The sequence below is a fragment of the Pseudoliparis swirei genome, chromosome 5 (genome assembly GCF_029220125.1).
Source record: "Pseudoliparis swirei isolate HS2019 ecotype Mariana Trench chromosome 5, NWPU_hadal_v1, whole genome shotgun sequence".
Lineage (NCBI taxonomy): Eukaryota > Metazoa > Chordata > Actinopteri > Perciformes > Liparidae > Pseudoliparis > Pseudoliparis swirei.
In genome coordinates this window covers 26,737,292-26,763,503 of record NC_079392.1, presented here as the reverse complement: position 1 = coordinate 26,763,503, position 26,212 = coordinate 26,737,292, and the positions used below count along the sequence as shown (strand labels likewise).

General features: G+C 43.8%; 3 protein-coding genes across 10 annotated transcripts in view; 2 read left to right on the top strand and 1 right to left on the bottom strand.

The window, feature by feature from the left end:
- The window catches only part of sh3rf1 (SH3 domain containing ring finger 1), a 33,887-nt gene extending 24,970 nt beyond the window's left edge, over window positions 1–8,917 (top strand). Inside the window, exons 7-12 of the mRNA XM_056415133.1 lie at window positions 1,600–1,727; window positions 2,525–2,695; window positions 3,604–3,833; window positions 4,680–4,888; window positions 4,979–5,298; window positions 5,991–8,917. Coding sequence (XP_056271108.1) covers window positions 1,600–1,727; window positions 2,525–2,695; window positions 3,604–3,833; window positions 4,680–4,888; window positions 4,979–5,298; window positions 5,991–6,159 — 1,227 coding nt within the window. The 3' untranslated portion in view covers window positions 6,160–8,917. The remainder of the gene's footprint in view (window positions 1–1,599; window positions 1,728–2,524; window positions 2,696–3,603; window positions 3,834–4,679; window positions 4,889–4,978; window positions 5,299–5,990) is intronic.
- A 747-nt stretch (window positions 8,918–9,664) lies between these two features.
- cbr4 (carbonyl reductase 4) lies at window positions 9,665–16,718 on the top strand. 3 transcript variants are annotated; one of them, XM_056414645.1, is made up of 6 exons: window positions 9,665–9,744; window positions 13,950–14,144; window positions 14,943–15,063; window positions 15,388–15,524; window positions 16,208–16,342; window positions 16,439–16,718. In XM_056414645.1, the coding sequence occupies exons 2-6, from the start codon at window positions 14,000–14,002 to the stop codon at window positions 16,615–16,617; spliced, it is 717 nt and encodes a 238-aa protein (XP_056270620.1). In that variant the 5' UTR covers window positions 9,665–9,744; window positions 13,950–13,999; the 3' UTR covers window positions 16,618–16,718. The 3 variants fall into 3 exon arrangements, with proteins under 3 accessions (XP_056270620.1, XP_056270618.1, XP_056270619.1); XM_056414643.1 differs by having other exon boundaries at window positions 16,415–16,718; XM_056414644.1 differs by lacking the exon at window positions 9,665–9,744 and adding an exon at window positions 9,778–9,799 and having other exon boundaries at window positions 16,415–16,718.
- A 6,202-nt stretch (window positions 16,719–22,920) lies between these two features.
- Window positions 22,921–26,212, bottom strand: part of palld (palladin, cytoskeletal associated protein) — a 46,263-nt gene continuing 42,971 nt past the window's right edge. For all 6 annotated transcript variants that reach the window (XM_056414079.1, XM_056414082.1, XM_056414080.1 and 3 more), the window contains 5 exons: window positions 25,411–25,543; window positions 24,670–24,877; window positions 24,373–24,538; window positions 23,804–23,937; window positions 22,921–23,721 (listed from right to left, as the gene is read on the bottom strand). In XM_056414079.1, the coding sequence (XP_056270054.1) occupies window positions 23,561–23,721; window positions 23,804–23,937; window positions 24,373–24,538; window positions 24,670–24,877; window positions 25,411–25,543 (802 nt within the window). In that variant the 3' untranslated portion in view covers window positions 22,921–23,560. The remainder of the gene's footprint in view (window positions 23,722–23,803; window positions 23,938–24,372; window positions 24,539–24,669; window positions 24,878–25,410; window positions 25,544–26,212) is intronic.

Genomic DNA, 26,212 nt, shown 5'->3' with positions numbered 1-26,212 from the left:
TGGAGGTCATGTGATGGTCTGGGGCTGCTTTGGTGCTGGGAAAGTGGGAGATTTGTACCAGGTCAAAGGGATTTTAAATAAGGAAGGCTATCACTCCATTTTGCAACGCCATGCCATACCCTGTGGGCAGCGCTTGATTGGAGCCAATTTCCTCCTCCAACAGGACAATGACCCAAAGCACACCTCCACATTGTGAAGAACTATTGAGGGAAGAAGCAGGCAGCTTGCTGTCTGTAATGGAGTGGCCAGTCACCAGATCTCAACCCCATTGAGCTGTTGTGGGAGCAGCTTGACCGTATGGTCCTCAAGAAGTGCCCATCAAGCCAATCCAACTTGTGGAGGTGCTTCAGGAAGCGTGGGGTGACATTTCAACAGATTACCTCAACAAATTAACAGCTAGAATGCCAAAGGTCTGCAATGCTGTCATTGCTGCAAAAGGAGCATTCTTTGACGAAAGCAAAGTTTGAAGAAAAAAATTAATACTTCAAATACAAATTATTATTTCTAACCTTGTCAATGTCTTGACTATATTTTCTATACATTTTGCAAGTCATTTGATAAATAAAAGTGAGTTTTCATGGAAAACACGAAATTGTCTGGGTGATCCCAAACTTTTTAACGGTAGTGTATATTTTTTATATTTATAGATATATATTATTTTTTATTTTTAAATATATATTTTTATATTTATAGATATATATTTCTTATATTTATTTATATATATTCAAATATATATTTTTTTATATATAAATATTGATATATATATATTCATATTTTTTTAACACATTTTTATCTATATATAAATATTTATGTGTAAATATATATATATTATATATTTGTTTTTATATTATATATATATTTTTAGCTCCTATATTTTTATATATATGTATATTTGTTTTTTATATAGTTTTTTTCTATATATAATATATATATATTATTTATTTATATATTTCCATTTTTTATATATATATACATTTATATATATTATTTCCCTCTAAAGACAGCAACGCGTAGAAAAACTTAAAAACCAGAAGTAAACTTTCTATCGTGATCATTTCCTCTTGGGGGGAGGGGGGGGGGACCCCCCTCATAAAGCCCACTTCCTGTCTGTGTACATGTGGAGTTCCTGAATGAGCAGGAATGTGAACACAAAAGGTTGACGCTCCGCTCCACTTCACGAGAATGTTTCTGTGCAGATGATTTGTGTCGCCTGCAGGCAGCCTAATTACCTCAGCTCACCCGGAATGCGCACACACTCACACACACGCACACTCACACACACACACACGCACTCACACACACGCACACACACACTCACGCACACACACACTCACACTCACACACATATGTTCCGCGGGGCTCCTCCACCGATGTCATGGAAGCTGTCACTCCGCCGCTTCAGTGTTGGCGTCCTTGAGCTCCTCGCAGTTCGTCTTGTTGTTGTTGTTGTTGTTTCACGTGCTTTATGTGTTTTTATTCCTCCGACTCTCTCTCTCTCTCTCTCTCTTTCTTCTGAATAAACTGTGATGATAAAATAAAGATGTCCTCTTCTCTCCATCGATGTGACATTAATGAACTCCTCTCTCTCTCCCCCTGCAGGACGCCCTCCCCCCGCCCCCCCCTCCTCCCCCGCAGGCCTCCGCCGACGGAGCGACGTATTCATTGGCCGCCGGGCAGAGACCCTCCCCCAGCATCAGCGACCACAGTGGGAGACAAAGACCCACAGTGTGAGCTATACACACACACACACACACACACAGGGTCAGTACCTGTGGCTGACGGTCTCCTGGGTCTCATTGGGGGATCCCCCCCCCCCTCCATTACTCTTCCAGGACACCACACACCTGATAGGAATTAGATCCACCGAGACCTCATCTGTGTCTGCCTGTGCATGCCTGTCAGACCCCCGAGGCGTTCAAGGCCCAGAGGCGTTCAGGGCCCCTTCTTCCACTCGAAACAGACGGAAAAACATCCCAGAGAGAGTCCTTATCGGCCGGGTTCGACCCCTCGGTCAGAGTGCACGAGATGAGACACGTGCACGGCTAATAAGGCGCGTGTGTGTGTGTGTGCGCGTGCGTGTGTGTGTTCTATATCAAACATTGAGATATATTGCTACTTATTACCAAATTCATCAAGTCAACACTAAATAAATTTAGCTTTTTCTATATTTGGGATTTGCTTAAAAACATTTAAATAATTGGGAAATAAAAGATTTTTATTTTTTACATTTTATTTTCTGTCTCAGATTTCGCCCCCGTTTTTTTCTCGTTTTTTTGTGACTGCCGCTTGAACGCACCACGATGCAGCTCATACGTTATCTCCACAGCAGCCGGTTTCTACGCGGATTCGTTCATTTTGACACTTTTTTCTGATTCCTTTCCTTTGACCATCGACATTAAAACGGTTTTTTTCTCCCACTATGATTAATTTGATGATTTTAAACCCTAAATTCTCCCTCGCTGCCTCTTTTCAAATGATTTCTGTCTCAATCCTTCCGATTTCCCCTCTGATCTCCGGCCTGCAGCTACGTGGCCATGTTCCCCTACGCGCCCCGCAAGGAGGACGAGCTGGAGCTGAGGAAGGGCGAGATGTTCCTGGTGCTGGAGCGCTGCCAGGACGGCTGGTTCAAGGGCACCTCCATGCACACGGGCAAGATCGGAGTCTTCCCCGGCAACTACATGAGCCCCATCAGCAGGTCGGTGGCTCGATGCCCGAGTGCCATCATCGGGCTGCACATGGTTCTTCTTTCAGTATTTAAAAGTCTTTAAATTCACTCATTCAGGAGCTTTAAGAGAGACTTTTGTTTTCATGTGTGTGAACACAATTATTTCCAGAGACATGTTAATGGAACACACACAACAATCTGTAATCTGACAGAAGCTTATTCACTTATTCACAGAAATTAGATCCTCTAATTTAATTTAATAAAACTTCTGGAGACTCACTTATACGTCCTCAGTTGGTTTTTATTGTTTTATAAATTGGTGCTTTTATTGTGAAGCACTTTATTCTTTTTTAATCTTTCACTAGTTATTATCTTCTAATTATTTTTACTTTTATTTTATAAACTATTGTGAAACGTTCCAACTCCTCGAATCATTCCTGTTAAATATTAAAAATAGTCATACAGATAACAAACCATAACAATCTGTAATCTGACAGAATTAACAGTTTATTCACTCATTTATAATTAAATAAATAAAATCCTCTAATTCAACTAAAACCTCTGAAGACTCACTCATACGTCCTCACAGGGGTTTTTTGTGCTTTTATTGTGAAACACTGTTTTTTTATTTGCATCTATCTTTCACTAATATTATCTTTGAATTATTTTTACTTTTTATTTTATAAGCTGTTCCAACTCCTCGAACCATTCCTGATAAATAATTAAAATAATAATAGAGATACTAAAGAACCTGTTCTCTGGGTCTCCCCCTTTTCGTGAGTGAAGCACTTTATTTTTTTTAATCTATCACTAATATCTTCTAACTGTCTTTATTTATTATTTATTGTATAAGTTATTGTGCATCGTTCCTGTTCATCTACTGTTCAATATTTAAGATAGTAACACTACCGCCCTCTTCGTGCCCCCCCCCCCTCCAGGACGGCGTCGGGCAGCAGCCCCCAGCCCAAAGTTCCCATGAGCCTTTGCAGCCCGGCGGGCCGAGGCGTCACGGTCGTCGGCCCCTCCGCCGCTCCGGGCCTCGACTTCAACAAGCCGCTCGCCGTCTGCTCCGGCGCCGCCGCCACGGCCACGCAGACGGCCACCGGCCAGCAGCCCAAAGTCGGCTCGCAGATGACGGTGAACCAGGCTCGCAACGCGGTCAGGACGGGTACGTTCACCCAGAGGCATTCTGGGTATTGGCTCATGAGAGGGGAGTTTAAGTTCATGACGTCATCGTTTAGTACACGATGGTCATTTAGAGTCAGACCATAAAGGGGCGGGGCTACACGGTGATTGACAGGTGGACACCAGAGACGTATACAGTGTCTCTAGGTCCCGCCTCCTCAGTCCATATATGGTCACTTCCTGTTCACTGGTTGCAGAAAAGGCCTTTCTGTTGTCTATATTCTACTTTATTATAATAATGCTTTTATTTGTATGCTTTAAAAAAAATCACTTGTCAATACTAATATGATCTGTTAACTATATTAAACATCACATTGTGTGAAGGTCAGATTTTGTACAGATGTTCCTCTACAGATCTTGGTGGTGGGGGAGGGGCCGTAGGCGCTGATTGGCTGCCACACTTCCGTCAGTCTGCCACAGGGCAGCTGTGGCTACTGATGTAGCTCCACCACCACCGGGATGACTGTGTGTGTGACTACTGGACTCTGTAAAGCGACTTCGGGTGCCTTGAGAAGCGCTATATAAAATAAATGATTATTATTATTATTATTATTATCAAGATTTTATTTTTTTATATATATTTTTAGAAATAGTGAGTCGATAAAAAGTTCGTCAAGTATATTTATTTTGCATTTAAAACAATTTGTCAATATCAGGGTCCCAAACCGGTCAACAGATAAAAGTACATTACACTGTAAAAGATGGTGCAATAAAATAAATAAATAAACAGAAGATAAAAAGCAGCCGTAGAATATTCAAATAAGTCGTAGAAAAGCCCCCCGCTGGTTTTAAATGTGTATTACAGTGTTTATTGTGTTTTGTTCTGCAGCCGCGTGTCACGGTCAGGACCGGCCCGCCGCCGCCGCCCCATCCGCCACGCCCGTGACGTACCCGGCGTCCTCCCGGGCGGGCGCCGCGATGGGCTGCGCCGCCGCCTCGCTGACTCCGCCCAACGTCAGCGCCGCGTCCCTGGAGGGCGACGCCCTGAGGGCCGCGCCCGCCGCCGCCCGCCCGCCGAGCTTGGACAAAGACGTGAAGGTCGGACACGTCAGAATATTTATCAAAGATGGCGGCGTTAGAATAAAGTGATGGAGCTCTCTGACGTGCCGTCGTGTGTTTCTGTTGCAGAGGGAAAAGAAAAGTCTCCTGAAGCTTCTGTCCTCCAACAAGAAGAAGCCTCGCCCGTCGCCGCCCTCCTCCCCGACCCTGGAGGCGGAGCAAGCTGCAGCAGCCGGAGAGGCGCTCCACGGCGCCGACGCCCCCCCTTCCTCCGGCGAGCCCGAACCCGCCGCCGTGTCTTCCTCCTTCTCGTCTTCCTCGGCAACGGACTCCTCCCACCGGAAGAGCAGCGCCCTGGATGTGTGCGCGCCCATCGCTCCTCCTCCTCGCCAGCCGTGCTCCTCCCTCTTGTCTCAGCAGCACGACGCGCGACCAATCATCTGCGAGAGGTACGGTGACCAGCGTGCAGCCGCGTTATACTCCTCACCACCAGGGGGCGATCAAACGAGTGTAACTCAGAGATATGAACCCAGACTGAAGAGATTTTGAACACTTCCTGTTTCTGAAAATGTCTTTTATAAACCCCTAAATGTGTAAATAGTGTTTTTATCTGTGAATATTTGTGCGCAGCTGCGTTATACTCCTCACCACCAGGGGGCGATCAAACTTACTCAGAGATATGAACCCAGACTGAAGCTGTAACCACTAAACTCCATAAACAGCCTCCACTCTAGGGAGGAGGGGTTATAATCACCTCTAGACTCATATCTCATATTTATAAAAGTATACAAGTAGAGAAACGAGTATTAAATGTTCTAAAGAATCAAAAAGGTTAAATATCCTGTAAAATATTTGATTCGGCTGATAAATATTTAGTCACATCAAGATTTTTAACACTCCTTGATTCTAAAAAAATGTATTTATAAAACACCTAAATGTGTAAATAGTGTTTTTACCAGCGGATATTTGTGAGTGCAGCCGCGTTATACTCCTCACCACTAGGGGGCGATCAAACGAGTGTAACTCAGTGATATGAACCCAGACTGAAGAGATTTTTAACACTTCCTTTTTAACAACCCCTCAACATGTAAATAGTGTTTTTACCAGTGGGTATCCTCTCTATCCCCCCCCCCGCCCCCAGGTACCGGGTGGTGGTCTCCTACCCCCCCCAGAGCGAGGCGGAGCTGGAGCTCAAGGAGGGTGACATCGTGTTCGTCCACAGGAAGCGAGAAGACGGCTGGTTCAAGGGCACGCTGCAGAGGAACGGCCGCACGGGGCTGTTCCCCGGCAGCTTCGTAGACGGCATCTAACACACACACACACACACACACACACACACACACACAGGCCAGGACAAGATCTTCATATCGACACTTTAACTCCTTTTAGAGAACGAACGCTGTCGGCACAAGAGAGAGAGAGAGAGAGAGAGAGAGGAAGGGAGGGAGAGAGAGGGAGGGGATACAGAACATGTGGATAGAGTTAGGTACGGAAGCCTTGAAGGGACATTATTCAAAAGTCGTTTTATAATTATATATCACACTAGAAAATAAATATTAACAGGTTGAAAACGTTTTGGTCAAGTTAACCCGGCGGTGAAGACTTTCGTGAAGTTGATCGAGACGCACGAGTGTGACGACGTCCGTTTTTTCAAAATAAAAATGTTCACAAGAGTACATAAAAAAAGTACACGAAAGATTAATAGATACAAAATGTTACGTGTGTAGTTTTTTAATTAAAAAGTAAATATCACTAAATTGTGAGGGGAAACGTCTTTATTCTCCGATTTTTATTAAGATTAATAATCTGACTACAGTCAATTATGACATGTTACAAAGTAAAAGCTACACGTTTCTAGCATGAATGGATACTTTTATAAACACTTACTCCATAATTCATAGTAATAATAATAATTCCATAATTCCTGACAATGATGGGTATATTTGACTACATACAAACTGAAATGACTTCAGATCTTAAAAGATATTTACTTATTTCATAGTAGAAATGTAAAGTTCAAATGCATCCGTCATTGTGAGAAATTATTATTTTTCAACCAGCTGAAGTTCAAAGTATATAGATGTTTCTCTTATAGTTTTGTGGTATTTTTTATTCATTAGAAACACGGGAAACACGATTAACTATAATCCATCTTATTTGTTTCATCTTATTTTGAAAACAGGAAGTAGTCACCACCAGCGGTTTTAAACCCCCTCGCAGTCGATTCGATCTAACTTCCCCCGAGATAATTAACTCACGATATTCTACAAAGTGACGTGTGAACTATGTCCACTCGGGGCTTCCGTAGTCAGACGCACTGCTTATGAACTTGTTTCTTCTTCTGTTGGTTATTTATATCTTTCAGCTGTTTAAATGTGTGCCTTGTACTGTTGCTCACTTTATTGTACATAAAGGACACAAAGATTAGTCCGAAAAACACAATTGTATGAGCTGTTGAAATAGATTTGTTTCACATTTAACTTATTTCATAGATCGGCCTTTTTATTTGATTTTGATTTTTGTGTGCAACACATAGGAGGATCAGCTTTTTACACTTTCCCTCCCTCAGACATCAGTTTTTTACCGTTAAAGTTTAAGTTAACTCAAACCCTGTTAACGCCAACCCCCGTTAGCTCCAACCCCGTTAGCTCCAACCCCCGTCAACTCAAACCCCCGTTAGCTCAAACCCCTGTCAACTCAAACCCTGTTAGCTCCAACCCCGTTAGCTTAAACCCTGTCAACTCAAACCCCCTCAACTCAAACCCAGTTAGCTTAAACCCGTTAGCTCAAACCCCGTTAACCGTGAGACATTGGAAGTGTTTCCGTGGGGCGTTTTTCCAGGTATTTGGGGGTTTTTTTTAAATTACCTGCGGCGATCAAAAAATCTGCACATGTGATGAGTAAAGACTTCCTACAGGGGGCGACAAAGTGGCCTCAGATGTGTTGCAGGACTTTTTATTTTAACTTGATTTATTTTGTAAACACACTCCAGGACGGCCGTTGCAGTCTAAAATATGTTTTACTTACTTTAAACCTTCTTTGTATTTCACACACACACACACACACACACACAACGACTCCGCGGGAAGAGACGAGTAATTCTGTCGCATCTCAAAAGACGAGCTTTTGTCAGAATCCATCATTTTTGTTTTTTTCTTGATTTTCGCAGTTGTGTTTTTTGTACATTACTTCTATAAAAAGGTCTTAAGTATCCACTTGAATTACTGTAAGATGTTTGTGTTGATTTGGGGGGATTTATCATTATTTTTGGGAGCTCGTTGAAATGCAAAACAAAAAGAAATGGGCAGTTTTTGCTTCATCGGATCGAATATCGCAACGTGTGACGAAGCCCTTCAAAATAAAGGTATTGACATTTCATGTAATGCGGCTTATTGATCTTCAAGTCCCTGTGAGGTATTTAAACACTATAAAATTACTGTCTTGCCAAATTTAGGCTTTTGAGAATGAATTTACTGGCTGAATTTGACTTTTTTAAATTTGTATTCTTTTATTTTGTAGTCGTGTTGTGAATCGAGGGGACCACTGTGTAACTGACTGCTGGAATATGTTGTTTGGATATTTGGAGCGTGTGTTTGGGGTAAAAGCGATAGTACAAATCACTGTTGGGGCCTTTTTGTTTTTGTTTTTGATTCTGTCTTTTCTGAATTTATGTAGAATTAATAATCTGGCGTCGTCTTGGCACCGCACCGACCTCGCCGCACCGTCTTCTTCTTCGTTGGTTCGACTTTTTATTGTCCGTCGTTACGGAGACGACTCTCACCGGGACGGACTTCTCAAAACTCATTTCCTAACAGCTCATAAACTATTAAAGGTTCCTTTTATTGGAACCACTTAACGGATTCTCCTCCTACGCCAAGGTGACTTACTTGATTATTAGATTATTTTTTTGTTTGTAGTTATTCTGTACGTCTGGAAAAAATGGTGAAACTGAAATTTGGCACAAATCTATTATGTGAAAATACATTCTGAAGTATTTGAGGGAAAAGCACATTTTGTATTAAAAAAAAAATCTCTATAACAATAAAAGTGAATTATTTCCATAAATTTCTTCTGGCTGAGTCTGTGTTTTATTTCTAATAAATGTTACGATTTCAACATGCAAGTTACGTATGTTATTAAATTGGTGCTAATTTGCATAGATAAATGTGAACGTCATATAAAGCCAAGTTTAAAATTCCTGTTTTAATGTTGTAAACATATTAGTTAAAGATTTTTACTTTATATATATATATATATAAATGCATACAGCCGAGAGGCCAGCGCTGTGGACGCTGACCGGAAGTGACACGCGCCTGAAGAGGTCGGCGGGCTGCACACGGGGAGGACGGGTTGTCATGGAGATGAGTTATGAGGCTGGATTCCCCCAACAAATCAAAGAAATCAAGAAAACACATACATATATATTCATGTGTATGTATATATGTGTATATATGTATATATATATATACACAATAAATAGGTTAAGAAAGTATATGCGTTTAAATGAAATGTAAATATAATAGGCTTACATGTAGTGTACTGTTTGTCTGATTGGCTGAACCAACAAACCGCTGAACTTCGCAAAAGAAAGAAAAAAAACAGGAAAACTTGTTCACAGTTTTGACTGTTCTCGGCTTCCGTACACGAGCGTTCCCTGGTGTATTCTCTATTTTAGGAGCGCGTTAACCTCTTTTATAAAGGTGATGACATCCGGCCCCTCTCCGCGGTCATGTCCGGTCGGGTGGCGGTGGGACTCCACCGTGGCTCCACAGCGCCCTCTAGCGGCCAACGACGCGCATCGCAGCGGAGCTGAATACCAACATGGCGGCGCCCAGCTGAACCAGTCGACCCGTCTCCGGAGGAGCAGCTCGGTTCACCGGACGGACAGCAGCAAGGTGAGCTGCACCTGGGAGACACGGTCTCACGCGCAACACTGCTGACGTCACTCAGGTTTAAGAGACCCTAAAATACATCTTCTGACGTCACTCACGTTAGAGACATTGACATCTATCTGGAGACTCACTGAGACGTTAAAGTTGACCTCATTGACGTTATACTATTCTCCTTTAGGCCTTTATTTTGATATCAATACAAAACATGTGTGTATATATATATATATATATATATATTATTTTATTATTATTATTATTTTGTATTGGTGCACAGAAAAGAAATCAATATGGAATATTAAAATAATTACAATAAATATAATATATATACTTCTAGGAAAAAAATATGTATACGCTAAGTATACATTATATTAAGAGTAAACATTATATAAAGAGTAAACATTATATTAAGAGTATACATTATATTAAGAGTATACATTATATTAAGAGTAAACATATTAAGAGTAAACATTATATTAAGAGTAAACATTATATTAAGAGTAAACATTATTCTTCAGGCAGCACTAAAGTTACACCTGCTGCCTCTAGCTCCTTGGTTTATTTGTTTTTTTAGGTTTATTTGTTTTTTTAGGTTTATTTGTTTTTTTAGGTTTATTAGCTTTTTTGTTTTTTTAGGTTTATTTAGTTGGTTAAATGTAATAACAGATCATAGTTTGAGCTCCAATGTGACGTAAACATCCTTTAAGGGCCGTCAAGCTGCTTCATTGTTGTTGTTCTAATGCTCGTGTTCTCATGTGTTGACCCTACCTGTCTTCATGTGTTGACCCTACTTGTCTTCATGTGTTGACCCTACCTGTCTTCATGTGTTGACCCTACTTGTCTTCATGTGTTGACCCTACTTGTCTTCATGTGTTGACCCTACTTGTCTTCATGTGTTGACCCTACTTGTCTTCATGTGTTGACCCTACTTGTCTTCATGTGTTGACCCTACTTGTCTTCATGTGTTGACCCTACTTGTCTTCATGTGTTGACCCTACTTGTCTTCATGTGTTGACCCTACTTGTCTTCATGTGTTGACCCTACCTGTCTTCATGTGTTGACCCTACTTGTCTTCATGTGTTGACCCTACTTGTCTTCATGTGTTGACCCTACTTGTCTTCATGTGTTGACCCTACCTGTCTTCATGTGTTGACCCTACTTGTCTTCATGTGTTGACCCTACTTGTCTTCATGTGTTGACCCTACTTGTCTTCATGTGTTGACCCTACTTGTCTTCATGTGTTGACCCTACTTGTCTTCATGTGTTGACCCTACTTGTCTTCATGTGTTGACCCTACTTGTCTTCATGTGTTGACCCTACTTGTCTTCATGTGTTGACCCTACCTGTCTTCATGTGTTGACCCTACCTGTCTTCATGTGTTGACCCTACCTGTCTTCATGTGTTGACCCTACCTGTCTTCATGTGTTGACCCTACCTGTCTTCATGTGTTGACCCTACCTGTCTTCATGTGTTGACCCTACCTGTCTTCATGTGTTGACCCTACCTGTCTTCATGTGTTGACCCTACCTGTCTTCATGTGTTGACCCTACCTGTCTTCATGTGTTGACCCTACTTGTCTCTTCATGTGTTGACCCTACTTGTCTTCATGTGTTGACCCTACTTGTCTTCATGTGTTGACCCTACTTGTCTTCATGTGTTGACCCTACTTGTCTTCATGTGTTGACCCTACTTGTCTTCATGTGTTGACCCTACTTGTCTTCATGTGTTGACCCTACCTGTCTTCATGTGTTGACCCTACCTGTCTTCATGTGTTGACCCTACTTGTCTTCATGTGTTGACCCTACTTGTCTTCATGTGTTGACCCTACTTGTCTTCATGTGTTGACCCTACTTGTCTTCATGTGTTGACCCTACCTGTCTTCATGTGTTGACCCTACCTGTCTTCATGTGTTGACCCTACTTGTCTTCATGTGTTGACCCTACCTGTCTTCATGTGTTGACCCTACCTGTCTTCATGTGTTGACCCTACCTGTCTTCATGTGTTGACCCTACTTGTCTTCATGTGTTGACCCTACTTGTCTTCATGTGTTGACCAGGCATGAGAATCCCTCACCTTTCGGCGAAATTCGCCGTTTTGAAACCAAAATAGGTGACTGACGTGAATCGTGTAGATCCGAAGAGTTTTTGTTTTGGGGGGAGGGGGGGGGGTCAATTGGCCGGCCGGCGTTTATGAGATTGGAGTGGGACACGGAGAAAATGTGGAGTGGTGCTTTTCGCAATAGAACATCTTTGATGGGCACGTGTCGCGTCTCGGCCAATCAGCGTCAAGATGTCTTCAGCGTTTGGTGGTTTAGGTTAGCTTGAATGTTAGCCCGCTATCTGCTGCTGTCACGCTGCACGGTGTAGCGATGCTAACAACGTACCCGTACGTTAAGAGCGATGTGATTTAGCATATTTTTAGTATCGATACTTCATTAAAAGAGCGATCAGAGCGCACGCGCTGCTCCGTGTCGAGCTGTCTGCGCACACTACGCAGCGAGTGCCGTTAAGTGGCGGAATTTTCGGCTTTAAAAATTAAAATTAAAAAAGATGCCAGAAGTGAAATGTTTAAGTTCAGTCTGTAACGTTCTGTTTCTGTAACTCTCCAGCTGCTCATCCTGATGAACTCTGTATCATCTGGTCAGATACAGACTAACAGTCTCATAGTGATAATCAATGCTATGATGGCTCCATGTAGTTTCATTAATATCTTGTAGGCTAATACTAATATTACTGCCATTTGTTAAGTGTTGAAAAAGTTGGTAAAAAGTGAACCATACAGATATTTTATTTATTACTATTATAGATAAATATACCAGGATCGTATTTATGGTACTGTTTTATGGTATTGTATCAGTATCATGATATTTATGGCAGGTATGGCATAGATTAGAACATACGTGTCAAACTCATGGAACATACGTGTCAAACTCATGGCCCGCGGGCCAAATGTGGCCCGCCACGTCATTTTATGTGACGGCATTCTTGTGTCCTTAAGATTCACTTGTTGGTTCATAATTGACTGTAAAAGGGAATATTACTAAATAGTTGTGTTGTGCATACTGTGATATTCTGAACACTCAGGTTCAAACTGCAACATCTTTTCATTAAATACATTTGAGAAGTTAAAAATATCCCTCAATTTAGGTCTCAGCTTGTCATTCAGGGGTGATAGTGCGTCCCAAAGCCAGACCAGTGGAGAACCACAGCCCAGACCAGTGGAGAACCACTACCCAGACCAGTGGAGAACCACTGCCCAGACCAGTGGAGAACCACTGCCCAAACCAGTGGAGAACTACTGCCCCAGACCAGTGGAGAACCACTGCCCAGACCAGTGGAGAACCACTGCCCAGACCAGTGGAGAACCACTACCCAGACCAGTAGAGAACCACTACCCAGACCAGTGGAGAACCACCTGTCTCAACTGTGAAAAAGCTTTTAACAAAGTTAATGTAATAATGTTTGTTTGATCTTTGATAAAGTAATGTGGGTTAAAATAAATATAATTAAATTAAATAGATGTATTGTATAATATTAAATACATTTGCATATATAGTTATACATTTATATAAGTACACCTAAATAAACAAACAAATGCAAAGACAGTTATTTAACAATATGTTCTGGAGTAGTTAGAATTATACCGTGTTAGTGACAACCGGCCCTTTGAGGGCCGCCATGAGGCGGATGTGGCCCTCGGTGAAAATGAGTTTGACACCCCTGGATTAGAAGATCGTGACAACCAGGTAGAGGCAGAACAGACTCAAGGAACAGACTCAAGGAACAGACTCAAGGAACAGACTCAAGGCTCAGCAGAGCACAAGACTTGAAGACTTGTTCACGCCAACAAAAAAAAGGAAGTTGGTTCATGAATGACTATATTATATACAATATTACTATTATTATAGGGCCCGATCACTGACTTGGTGTCAGAATGGAGGAACTATAGATTATCATACAACGTCCAACATCGATGTTCGTGGAAGTCACCAGCACCCCCCCCCCCCCCCGCGCGCGCCTATCCTTCTCACCTTTTTCACCCCTGACCCGTTTTCATGCCTGGTTGACCCTACCTGTCTTCATGTGTTGACCCTACTTGTCTTCATGTGTTGACCCTACTTGTCTTCATGTGTTGACCCTACCTGTCTTCATGTGTTGACCCTACTTGTCTTCATGTGTTCTTCTCTTGCTCTGCATGTTTCCTGTTCTTAGTATTCAGAGTTCTTCTTCTTCTCTCTTGTCCGCCGGGCCTCGGCGCCATCATGTCCCGGCTGGCGGTGGTGTTTGGAGGCTCGCGGGGCATCGGGGGGGCGGTGGCCCGCCTGCTGGCCCAGAGGGGCTGCAGGGTGGCCGTGGTCTCCAGGAACCAGGAGGCGGCCCGGACCGCCATGGGGTCTCTACCTGGAGGTACGCATTTATTCTTTTTAAATGTTTATATAAATAAATATATTTAAATATATATATATAAAAAAAACATATAAATATATATATATATATAATTTAAAAAAATCTATATTTATTTCTAGAAACATTTAAAAACAATAGAGTACAAAATAAAAAATAGATAATAAAAATATAACCATAGAAAACAGCATAAAAATATAAACGTATAAAAGCAATAGTAAACATTAAAATGTAGAATCAATGGCGTAAAAATATAAATATTTGAAAACAGAGTGAAATATAAATATATAAAACAATATTGTAAATATATAAATATAAAAACAATGACGTAAAAATTAAATATTTAAATAATAGAGTACAAATATTAACAAACAAAAAATAGAGTAAAAATATAAACATTTGAAAACAATTGCGTACAAATATAAATATATCAAAACAATATACTGAATATTAAGTGTATAAAAAGTACTAATGACACAAGGGAGAAATAGATTAAGAAGATATATTCTGAAAAATTATAATAAACAAAAGTAAAAATATTAATAAAATAATAGAAAAGTAATATTGTGCATGACTTTTAAAAGTTAAAATTAATTTGTACAGTTCCATTAGCATCAAAACACAAGTTTAACACAAGGAGCAGAAGCACCGGAGCTCTAATGGCAGAATTAGAGATAAAATAATAAGAGAAAAGATCAAATATTCAAGGTTTGTTTTCTTGTTTTAACACCTGTATCAGAACTTACCTGTGTAGTGACGCGTGGAAGTCATGTGACCTTCACGGCCTCTGGTGCTCCGCAGGCGGCCACGTGGCTCTGGGCTGCGACGTCTCCGACCAGCAGGAGGTCCAGAGGAGCTTCGAGGAGATCCAGAAGACCTGCGGAGACATCTCGTACCTCGTGAACGCCGCCGGCGTCAACAGGTGAGAGCGGCCGCTCACAAGCTGATGATACCGTAATACCCATTTAAATTTATTTTTAAACATTCAAATTCCCAGGAGATTTATTATTTTCTTTTATCTGAGCATGAGATCCAATGTTTTCATTATTAAATTAATAATAATTGGTCATAACGAGACGAGTTAAAACACGGAAACGCAGAGGGAGAAAAGTACTATGAAATAAAAGTCTTCATAAAATAATTATACAAATATACACAATAATATTTTCAGAATAATGCCAATGTTTTATTTTTGTGTGTGTGTGTGTGGCTGTCTGTGTCTGTGCGTGTGCGTGTGCGTGTTCAGGGACGCTCTGCTGCTGAGGACCAGGCCGGAGGACATGGTGTCGGTGCTGCACACCAACCTGCTGGGCAGCATGTTGACCTGCAGGGCGGCGCTGCGGAGCATGCTGCGCACCCCGGGAGCCGCCATCGTTAACATCGGTACGGCCACCAGGGGGCGCTGTCGGTCCTCGTGGAGACTCAAACCCTCCCGTTCTACTTCTACATCCGTTATTACTAAATGTGTTGTAAAACGTGACAAAAAGAAAAGTTAAATTCTAAAAATTATTCAACAATGCAGTCTATTATTATTATATGTATTTAAAATTATTATTATAATATTTATTTTAATTTTTTATTAATATTACTCTGTTTTTCCATTTGTAATTTTATTATTATTATTATTATTATTGTTATTATTATTATTATATATCCAACTAGTGTTACCAGTGTTGGAAAAAAATAGAGAATGCTTTTATTTATTGAGCTATTTACTTTTTTCCCTCTGCTCTGCATTAACAGATTTGTTGTCACCTGACGTTTGGTCTCAGATGAATCAATCATGACGTCATAGTTGCGCTTTTATTTTGAAGAATCTTGTTGAAACAAACTGTTCATTAAGGGCGGGATTACAAAATAAGGTGTAGAATAGTTTTTTGATTAAATATAAATTTTTTCCGTTTCGTTTGGCGTTCGTCGCAGATGATGTGTTCAGGGACAGTCGTAAAGATGACAATCTGATGATAATCAGGGTTTTTACTTTTTTTTTTACTGAGTCAAAACATGAAAAACTGTTTTATTTTGAAGCCTTTGTGTCCCTCTTGGTTGTGTGTGTGTGTGTGCAGGCTCCGTGGTGGGCCTGAGGGGCGGAGCCGGCCAGTGTGTGTACAGCGCCAGTAAAGCCGGCCTGCAGGGCTTCACGCTCTCTCTGGCCAGAGAAGTGGCTTCACGGGACGTCAGAGTCAACCTGCTGGCTCCAGGTACGCCACACCTCCACCACACCTCCATCGCACCTCCACCTTCTTCTTCCTTTATATTCTACGTATGAGTAGCCCCGCCCCCTCTCGCCCCTCCAGGCTTCATCCGCACCGACATGACCTCCGGGCTGACGGAGGCGGTGGCGGCGCGCTCGGTGCCGTTGGGGCGGTTCGGCGAGCCGGAGGAAGTCGCCCGGGCCGCCCTCTTCCTGCTGGAGTCGCCCTACGTCACCGGACAGGTGCTGGTGGTGGACGGAGGTCTGCGGCTGGCCGTGTAGGGGGAGGAGACTCCTGTGAGGGGGAGGAGCCTCTAGTTTCTTCTTCATTTTTTTTCTTTACGAGCCAGAAGATGATAAAAAATTAAAAAAATTATCTAGCAGCTGGATGTCTGAGTAAGATCTGTTTCTGTGTGTGTGTGTGTGTGTGTGTGTGTGTCACATGACTTTATTTCATACAAACACATTTATAAACTTTCCACTTTGCGATGAAGTTTTTCTTTATTTCTTATTTCTGACTTCAGGACTCGTTCCTGTAGTTCTCACCCTGTGTGCATACGAGGCGTGGCTGATGTTTGCGCAGGTCTTTGAACGCCTCGTAGCCTCGTACTACAACGTGGCCTTGGCAGTGGTTCAGGTCCTTGAATGCAACGTAAATCTTTGCACAGGTTGTAAAAAAGGCCGAAACTCTATGTTGACACAGGAGGCTCCGAACCACATGACTCGTGTGTGTGTGTGTGTGTGTGTGTGTGTGTGTGTGTGTGTGTGTGTGTGTGTGTGTGTGTGTGTGTGTGTGTGTGTGTGTGTGTGTGTGTGTGTGTGTGTGTGTGTGTGTGTGTGTGTGTGTGTGTGTGTGTGTGTGTGTGTGTGTGTGACGTGGACTCCAGAGAGTCTGGCCCGGTCCTGAGGTCTCCTTCTCCCCCTTCCTCACTTGGGGGGGAGACCCCCTCAGAGCCAGCGAATGTCCCCCCTGAGCCCACCTCTGGAGGGGCCCTGTCTGGGGTCTCGGCATGTCAGGCTGCAGCTGGAGGACATTAAGTGGTGGTGGTGGGGGGGTATTTATAGCTCTGGGAATGTTTTGAGTTTCTGGTTACAGCTGAGGACCGGCAATGAGGACCGGTGTGGATCCTTTTCTCTCCTGGTGGAAACATGTCACGTCGCCTCTGAGGAGTTTTATGTTTTTATGTTTGAATGTTTTTCTTTTTCTTAACTTTGACTCCAGAGAACAAACCGCTCAGCGTCTCCGTGGCAACAGAGGAAGTAACGTGCTAATAAACCGTTAGCGTCCAGCCGCAAAGTTATTTAAGATAAAGACGTTTTAAAACTTGTTGTTTTTTATCAGTAAACAGTTTTGCCTACATTTAACGTGAAGATGGCCACAAGTTTTTATTATTTTCATACAAAAATAAAATAGATGTGTGCGACTTACCACCTCCCTCTCTCCCTCCCTCTCTCCCTCTCTCGCCCTAAAGCTGCCACTATAGTAACTAAATCAATAAATGGCTTAATAAATAAATAAAGAATATAAAAACGTAAGTTATCAAATAGATTTGCTGGTTAATACAAAATATCAAAATAATCACAGGAAAATAAATGTATTTAATTACTTGTATTTCATTATTTTTTATTTCAAACCCTATTTAAATAATTACTTATATATATTTTCCATTTCTGTGCATATTTATTTTGTATTAACCTGCACATTTATTTATTTAATTATTTAGTCATTTATTTATTATCATAATGTCCCTTTCAGTCTTCCGTGTATAATAAAGCGTCTTTTATATTAAACATGAACAAACATCTAATTTAATTTTCATTAAACTTAATTTAAGTTTGTCTCTTTCTCTCAGTCCTCTCTTCTTCTTCCCCTCAACGCACAGCAGTGTTTATAGAACATTACACGTTTCAATCTGCTCCTGAACGCATCATCTCACTCTTCCGGTAAGCTTTGGTTGCCAGCTCAACAGCGAGCATGACTTCTTCTTCTCTCCCTCCCGCTCCCTCTTGCTCAGTGTGTCTCATGTATAGTTATCCCCCTGCCTCCCTTAATGATAACGATACATGCAACAAGTGTAGTTTATTTGCTAGGTTGGAGGCAGGTCTAAGTGGGTTAGATGCACGGCTCCGCGCTATCGAAGCTCAGACAGCTATGCTAGTTAGCCCGCCCTCTCCCGTAGTCGGCGCGGAGCTACAGTCAGCTGTTAGCTGTGCCCGCGGTAACCGTGCAGCCGGATGGTTGGGTAACTGTTCGCAGGAGTCGTAAGTCTACACAGAAGCCCGCTGTGCACCAACCACTTCACGTTTGAACCAGTTTTCCTGCTCAGCGACACACCCGCTGAGGAACACACCCTGGTTATCGGGAGCTCTATAGTCAGGAACGTGAAAATAGCGAAGCCACGGACCAGAGTCGTGTGCCTCCCGGGGGCCAGAGCGGGCGACGTGGAGTCTTGTTTGAAGCTGCTGGCTAAGGATAAGCGGAGATACAGTCAGATTGTAATACACGCCGGTGGTAATGACGCCCGAGCCCGCCGCTCGGAACTCACTAAAATTAATGTGGAATCGGTGTGTGCTTATGCCAAGACGTTGTCGGACACCGTCATTTTCTCTGGCCCTCTCCCAAATTTGCAGACAGACGAATTGTATAGCCGAATGTCGTCTTTCAACCGCTGGCTGTCGAGGTGGTGCCCAGCGAATAATGTGGGCTACGTAGACAACTGGAAGACTTTCTGGGGAAAACCTGATCTGATGAGGAGAGACGGCATTCATCCCACGTTGGACGGAGCGTCTCATTTCTGCGAATATGACCAAGTTGATCACCGGACTTAATCTATGACAACCCAGGGTTCAGATCAGGAACCGGGAGCAGAGTTGTAGTTTAACACCGTCTCTGCTCTTCCATTCGAGCAGTTACCCACCCTTGACTTTAGAGTAGAGACTGTGTCTGTCCCACGGCCACTTCAATTAAATAAATCAAAAGTAAGCAGAAGAGGAGTCGTACACAATAACCTTATACAAGTTAACACAATTATTTCAGCAGTGCAACAAAATAGGTCTATTAAATGTGGTCTCCTAAATATTCGATCTCTGTCATCTAAAGCTGTGTTACTGAATGATTTAATATCAGATAATCACATTGATTTATGTTGCCTAACTGAAACCTGGCTGAGCCATGAAGAATATGTCTGCCTGAATGAATCGACTCCTCCAAGTCATATTAATACTCACATTCCTCGAGGCACCGGTCGAGGAGGTGGAGTAGCAGCCATCTTTGAATCGAGCCTATTAATTAATCCTCAACCAAAATTACACTACACCTCATTTGAAAGCCTTGTTCTTAGTCTTTCACATCCAACCTGGAAAACACTACAGCCAATTCGATTTGTGATTCTGTACCGCCACCAGGTCCATATTCAGAGTTTATATCTGAATTCTCAGAATTTATATCAAGTTTGGTTCTTAAAACCGATAAAGTTATTATTGTTGGAGATTTTAATATCCATGTGGATGTTGATAATGATTGCCTTAGTGCTGCATTCATCTCCTTGTTGGACTCGATTGGCTTCTGTCAGAGAGTACAGAAACCCACTCACAGCTTTGGCCACACGCTTGATCTTGTTCTTACTTATGGCGTTGACATTGAGCATTTGAACGTCTTCCCACAGAATCCTCTTCTGTCAGACCACAACCTCATAACTTTTGAATTTATACTACTGGAGTGTACTCCGTTAGTCAAAAGTTTCTACACTAGATGTCTAACTGATAGTGCTGTAGCTAAATTTAAAGAAGCGATTCCTTCTGTATTTGATTCGATACCACGTCTCAATATAACAGAGGACTCCTGGTCTAACTTTAGTCCGTCCCAGATTGATCATCTTGTTGACAGTGCCATAGGCTCTCTGAGAATGACACTGGACTCGATAGCCCCTCTGAAGAAGAAGACAGTGAGGAAGAGGAGGTTTGCTCCCTGGTATAACCCTCAGACCCGCAAACTGAAGCACGTCACGAAAGCTTGAACGCATATGGCGTTCAACTAATCTCGAAGAATCCCGCTTAGTTTGGCGAGATAGTCTTAAAACATATAAGAAGGCCCTCCGTAATGCCAGAGCAGCCTATTACTCATCAATAATAGTAAAATAAACACAACCCCAGGTTTCTCTTCAGCACTGTAGCCAGGCTGACAGAGAGTCACAGCTCTGTGGAGCCGAGCATTCCTATAAACCTTAGTGGTAATGACTTTATGAACTTCTTTAATGAAAAGATTTTAACTATTAGGGACAAGATTAATAATCTCTTGCCCATAACCAGTGCCAATCTGTCCTCAAGTGGAATGGCCTTGGAAACCGCTGTATGCCCTGGTGTATATTTGAGGATTTTCTCCTATCAACCGTGACCAATTATCTTCAACGGTTTCTACTTCGAACACGTCTACCTGTCTCTTGGACCCCATCCCGACGAGGCTGCTTCAAGACGTTTTGCCTTTAATTGGCGGCTCTCTATTAGATATTATCAATGTGTCTCTGCTAACAGGCCACGTACCACACTCCTTCAAGGTGGCTGTTATTAAACCTCTCCTGAAGAAGCCCACTCTGGATCCAGAGGTATTGGCTAACTACAGACCGATCTCTAACCTCCCTTTCCTCTCCAAGATCCTTGAGAAAGTGGTCGCAAATCAGTTGTGCGACTTTCTACATCATAATAGTTTATTTGAGAAATTTCAATCAGGATTTAGAAAACACCACAGCACCGAGACGGCACTGGTGAAAATTACAAATGACCTCTTAATGGCAGCAGATAAAGGACTCCTCTCTGTCCTGGTCTTGTTAGACCTTAGTGCTGCATTCGACACCATTGACCATGACATCCTGTTACAGAGACTGGAGCAGTCGATTGGCATTTCAGGCACGGCACTAATTTGGTTTAAATCCTATTTATCAGATCGATCTCAGTTTGTATTTGTAAACGATGACGCCTCGATAACCACCAACGTTAATCACGGAGTTCCACAAGGTTCTGTGCTTGGACCAATTTTATTTACCTTATACATGCTTCCTTTGGGCAATATTATCAGGAAACACTCCATAAACTTTCATTGTTATGCAGATGACACTCAACTATATTTATCGATAAAACCAGAGGAGAGCAACCAACTCTGTAAAATTCAAGCATGTCTTAAAGACATAAAAACATGGATGACCTGCAACTTCTTGATGTTAAACTCAGACAAAACCAAGTAATTTTAATCGGCCCTGAGCACCTCAGAGATCAATTATCTGGTGATGTGGATTCTGTAGACGGCATTGCCCTGGCATCCAACACCACTGTAAAGAATCTTGGCGTTATCTTTGATCGGGACTTGTCCTTTAACTCCCACGTAAAGCAAATCTCAAGGACTGCATTCTTTCATCTACGTAATATTTCAAAAATCAGGCACATCTTGTCTCAAAAGATGCAGAAAAATTGGTTCACGCGTTCGTTACTTGAGACTGGATTACTGCAACTCCTTATTAGCAGGCTGCTCTAATAAATCTCTTAGGTCCCTCCAGTTGATCCAGAATGCTGCAGCTCGTGTTCTCACTAAAACTAAGAAAAGAGATCACATCACTCCTGCACTAGCTGCTCTGCACTGGCTCCCAGTAAAATCAAGAATCACTTTTAAAATTCTTCTCTTAACCTACAAAGCCTTGATTGGTGATGCTCCATCATATCTTAAGGAGCTTGTCGTACCATATTGCCCCACTAGAGAGCTACGCTCACTAAATGCGGACTACTTGTAGTTCCTAGAGTCTTAAAAAGTAGAATGGGAGCCAGAGCCTTTGGTTATCAAGCTCCTCTTTTATGGAACCAGCTTCCAATTTCAGTCCGGGAGGCAGACACAGTCACCTCGTTTAAGAGTAGACTTAAGACCTTCCTCTTTGACAGAGCTTATAGTTAGGGCTGAATCAGGTTTGCCCTGGTCCAGCCCCTTGATATGCTGCTATAGGCTTATAGCTGCCGGGGACGTTTTAGGATGCACTGAGTACCTATCTCCTCTTTTTCTCTCCTTAAGGATGAATTTTCATCTCTCAATCACACGTTACTAACTCTGCTTTCTCCCGGAAGTCCTTTTGACTTTACGTCTCATGGGGTCATCGGACCCTATGAGACGGCATAGATCCTATCTGCCTGATGGATCGTCTGGGTCGTGGAATTCCTGCTCATGACTACGCCACTGTCCTGTTGAGACTCCGCCCACTCCTCCTCCCCACCGCCATCTGCCTGATGGATCGTGGAGGTCTCCATCGTGGAATATGCCTACTATGAACTATTCATACACTCTGTCATATTCATTGAATGTATTTTAACTCTAAATCTGTCCTTCTGTACACATTACATCTATTGTTCTGTCCATCCTGGAGAGGGATCCTCCTCTGTTGCTCTCCTCCAGGTTTCTTCCCTTTTTTTCCCCCTGAAGGGTTATTTGGGAGTTTTTCCTGGTCCGATGTGAGGTTTTGGGGCAGGGATGTCTATGTGTACAGATTGTAAAGCACTCCGAGACAAATTTGTAATTTGTGAAATTGGGCTATACAAATAAACTGAATTGAATTGAATTGAATTATTTAGTTTTATTCTCTTAAACAAGTCGTGAAACATTCAAGAGCATTTTTATATTTATGAAACACTTCAATCATTTCCAGGTCCAGTTTATAAAATGAAGCGTGGGGGGGTAAGGTGTGTGTGTGTGTGGGGGGGGGGGGTCTGTGATATAACGGGTTGTGTTGTACTATAAAAAAAACATATGAAAACCTCTCAACCGGCTAAGCTCTGCCCACCGAGCCCTTTAGTTCTGTATTTGCAGTTCGACGCCCCCTGGTGGTCGTCTTCTGCCTCGACGCCCCCTGGTGGTCGTCTTCTGCCTCGACGCCCCCTGGTGGTCGTCTTCTGCCTCCGACGCCCCCTGGTGGTCGTCTTCTGCCTCGACGCCCCCTGGTGGTCGTCTTCTGCCTCGACGCCCCCTGGTGGTCGTCTTCTGCCTAAACGCCCCCTGGTGGTCGTCTTCTGCCTCGACGCCCCCTGGTGGTCGTCTTCTGCCTCGACGCCCCCTGGTGGTCGTCTTCTGCCTCGACGCCCCCTGGTGGTCGTCTTCTGCCCCTCTGCGCCGCCGTAAAGTATTTGAAACAATGGAGTGCTGGGAACAATGAATCTCCGGGTTCAGCGGCGCCCTCCGGGTTCCCTGCGGCGCCCCCTACAGGTCGTCGCTCTCCACCAGGCCTCCGGCCGGCAGCGGGCTGCAGTCGGGGAAGAAGGCGGCCTTCACGTCCAGCCCTCGCTCCGTGAGCGCGGCGTAGCGGCTGGTGGACGGGCGCACCTTCTTGGGCCTGGGGAGGTTTGGCTGCTGCCACTGGGCTGTGGGGGCGGAGCCAAGAGGAGGGGTTGAGTTAATTACGCGAAATGAGGAACACGAAGGAGCGTCGCTTCCGTCACGTACCGTGGACGTCGAGGCGCGCCGTGCTCGACACGATGCCGGCCTCGTTCTTGGCCGACACGGTGTACCAGCCGGCGTCTTCTTTCATGGCCGGCTGGATGATCATACACAGGTAGCCGCAGTTGTCCTGGTGCATGCTGGGAAGGGACATTGACACACATTAAACATTGTTCTTCTTCGAAGTTTCTTCAAAACAACATGATGTCATCATTTAGTACTTAAAGGGGATTTAGAGTCAAACAGACCATAAAGCAGGGGACGCTTTAGGGGCGGGGCTACACGGTGATTGACAGGTCTCTCTCCTGACCACCAGGGGGTGACTCCTCTGGTTGTATAGAAGTTTCTGCTTCATTTTCTAAAGCTGCATTCTCTCTCCTGACCACCAGGGGCGACTCCTCTGGTTGTATAGAAGTTTCTGCTTCATTTTCTAAAGCTGCATTCTCTCTCCTGACCACCAGGGGCGACTCCTCTGGTTGTATAGAAGTCTCTGCTTCATTTTCTAAAGCTGCATTCTCTCTCCTGGCCACCAGGGGGCAACTCCTCTGGTTGTATAGAAGTCTCTTCTCGTTCACCTGATCCTGTCCGTGTTGTGCGTGAACGACTCGTTCTCCTTCTTCCAGAAGATCTGCGGTGAAGGAATGCCGGTGACGCGGCACTCCATCCTCACCGGGTGACCCTCGGCCACGCCCGTGTTCTGCAGCTTCTCCACGAACGACGGCGCCTTGTGCATCTCTTTGGCTGCGGGGAGAGAGAGGGGGGGGGAGAGGGAGGGAGAGAGAGAGGGAGGGAGAGAGAGAGGGCGTCACTTTATTCTGCTGCCCGCCGCCACGCGTCCACGTTTCTCTCCGTATCTTGAAGTCTCGTCTCACCGGCGACGATGAGCTCCAGGTTGAAGGAGTTCTGGCCGGCCCGGTTGCTGGCGATGCACGTGTAGACGCCGGCGTCGCGGCTCGTCACGGGCTCCACGACCAGCGAGTGCACGCCGTTCTCACGCACCAGCATCTTGTGGGCGGAGTCGGGGCGGATGGTCTGGCCGTTCAGCTGCCAGATGAGGTCCGGCGTGGGAAGGCCGCTCACCTGCAGGGGGCGCCGCCAGGAAGAGAGTCACTCGGGGGGGCGGGGCTAGCTGCTTATCAGCGACGGAGACGCTCAGTCGGGTTTTATTTATTTTTATAGCGAGTTAATTGCGGGGTTTACAAAATATATCTTTATTATTAAAGTTTATTTATTATTTCAAAGAGTCGCTAGCGGCGCTGGAGGTGATGAAGACGATGAAGATGAAAGAGAGAACATGAGCTGGATTGTAGGGATCCGAATCCCTGACAGACGACACCTCTCACATTCTGTCTACTCCGAGGAATTTATTTTTAATTCTCCCAAAAAGGAAAGTGGAGCCTCAGACTCTCTCTCTCTATTACTATGATTAACAGATTCTCCGGTATTTTAAATCATCTTTCTCTCGTTGTTTTCCCAGAGAATAGCAGCGGAGTTTGGAGACTGCATTCTCTCTCCTGACCACCAGGGGGTGACTCCTCTGGTTGTATAGAAGTCTATACTTCATGTGTTAAAGCTGCATTCTCTCTCCTGACCACCAGGGGGCGACTCCTCACCTTGCAGTCCATCCGGCACAGGCGCCCCTCCTGGACGATGAGGTCGCCGGGCGCCTGCAGGAAGTGTGGGCGGAAGTGGCGTTCCTGGATGTTGTCGTTCTCGTCCCCGCTGTCTCTGGACCTGGACCGCGGCCTGCGGACCACAAGGCACGAGGGCTCGAGTACTTTAAGCTTATTAAACGTATATTTATCCGACATAACTCGTCTTTATTTATTTAACTTTGTTTGCGTGTTTTCTCCTAAAGTTGCGTAATGCCTCATTTGCATATTTCTGTGTATTTAATTTCTCTGAAAGATTTGTGTATAAACTAGGCTCATTTTCTCGATTTTACAACAACAAAAAAATTCACCTTTTAAAGTCTTTAGCATGTGACACATCCCAGTGTTTCCCCCACCATTCTATCAGGGTGAGGCCCCGCCCCCCTGAAATGTTCTCTATCGCGCCAGATTACAGCAGAAGTAATGTACGGTTCTTTCCTTCAAGACGTGTTTGTTCTTGTATTAAACTAAACGTCTGTTGCTGGTCGTCTCTCCAGCAGCATGTCATTCTGTCTCCACGTGTCGGTCACTCTTCTCTCTCCGTCTCGCGGCAGAGCTCCATGCCGGCGTGTCTGCGCGCGCATCGAGCGGAGCACAAAAAGTCCCCTTTACCTTCCGCCCCGCGTCACCGACACGTCGCCCTCTGCTTCTCTGTGAATATCGAGCAGCAGACGGGAGGAAGGAGGCGGACTGCCGCGGCTTGACACTCACAGGAGTGAAACAACTTCAACGACACCGGAAGTCAACAAAGTTGCGTTAATTG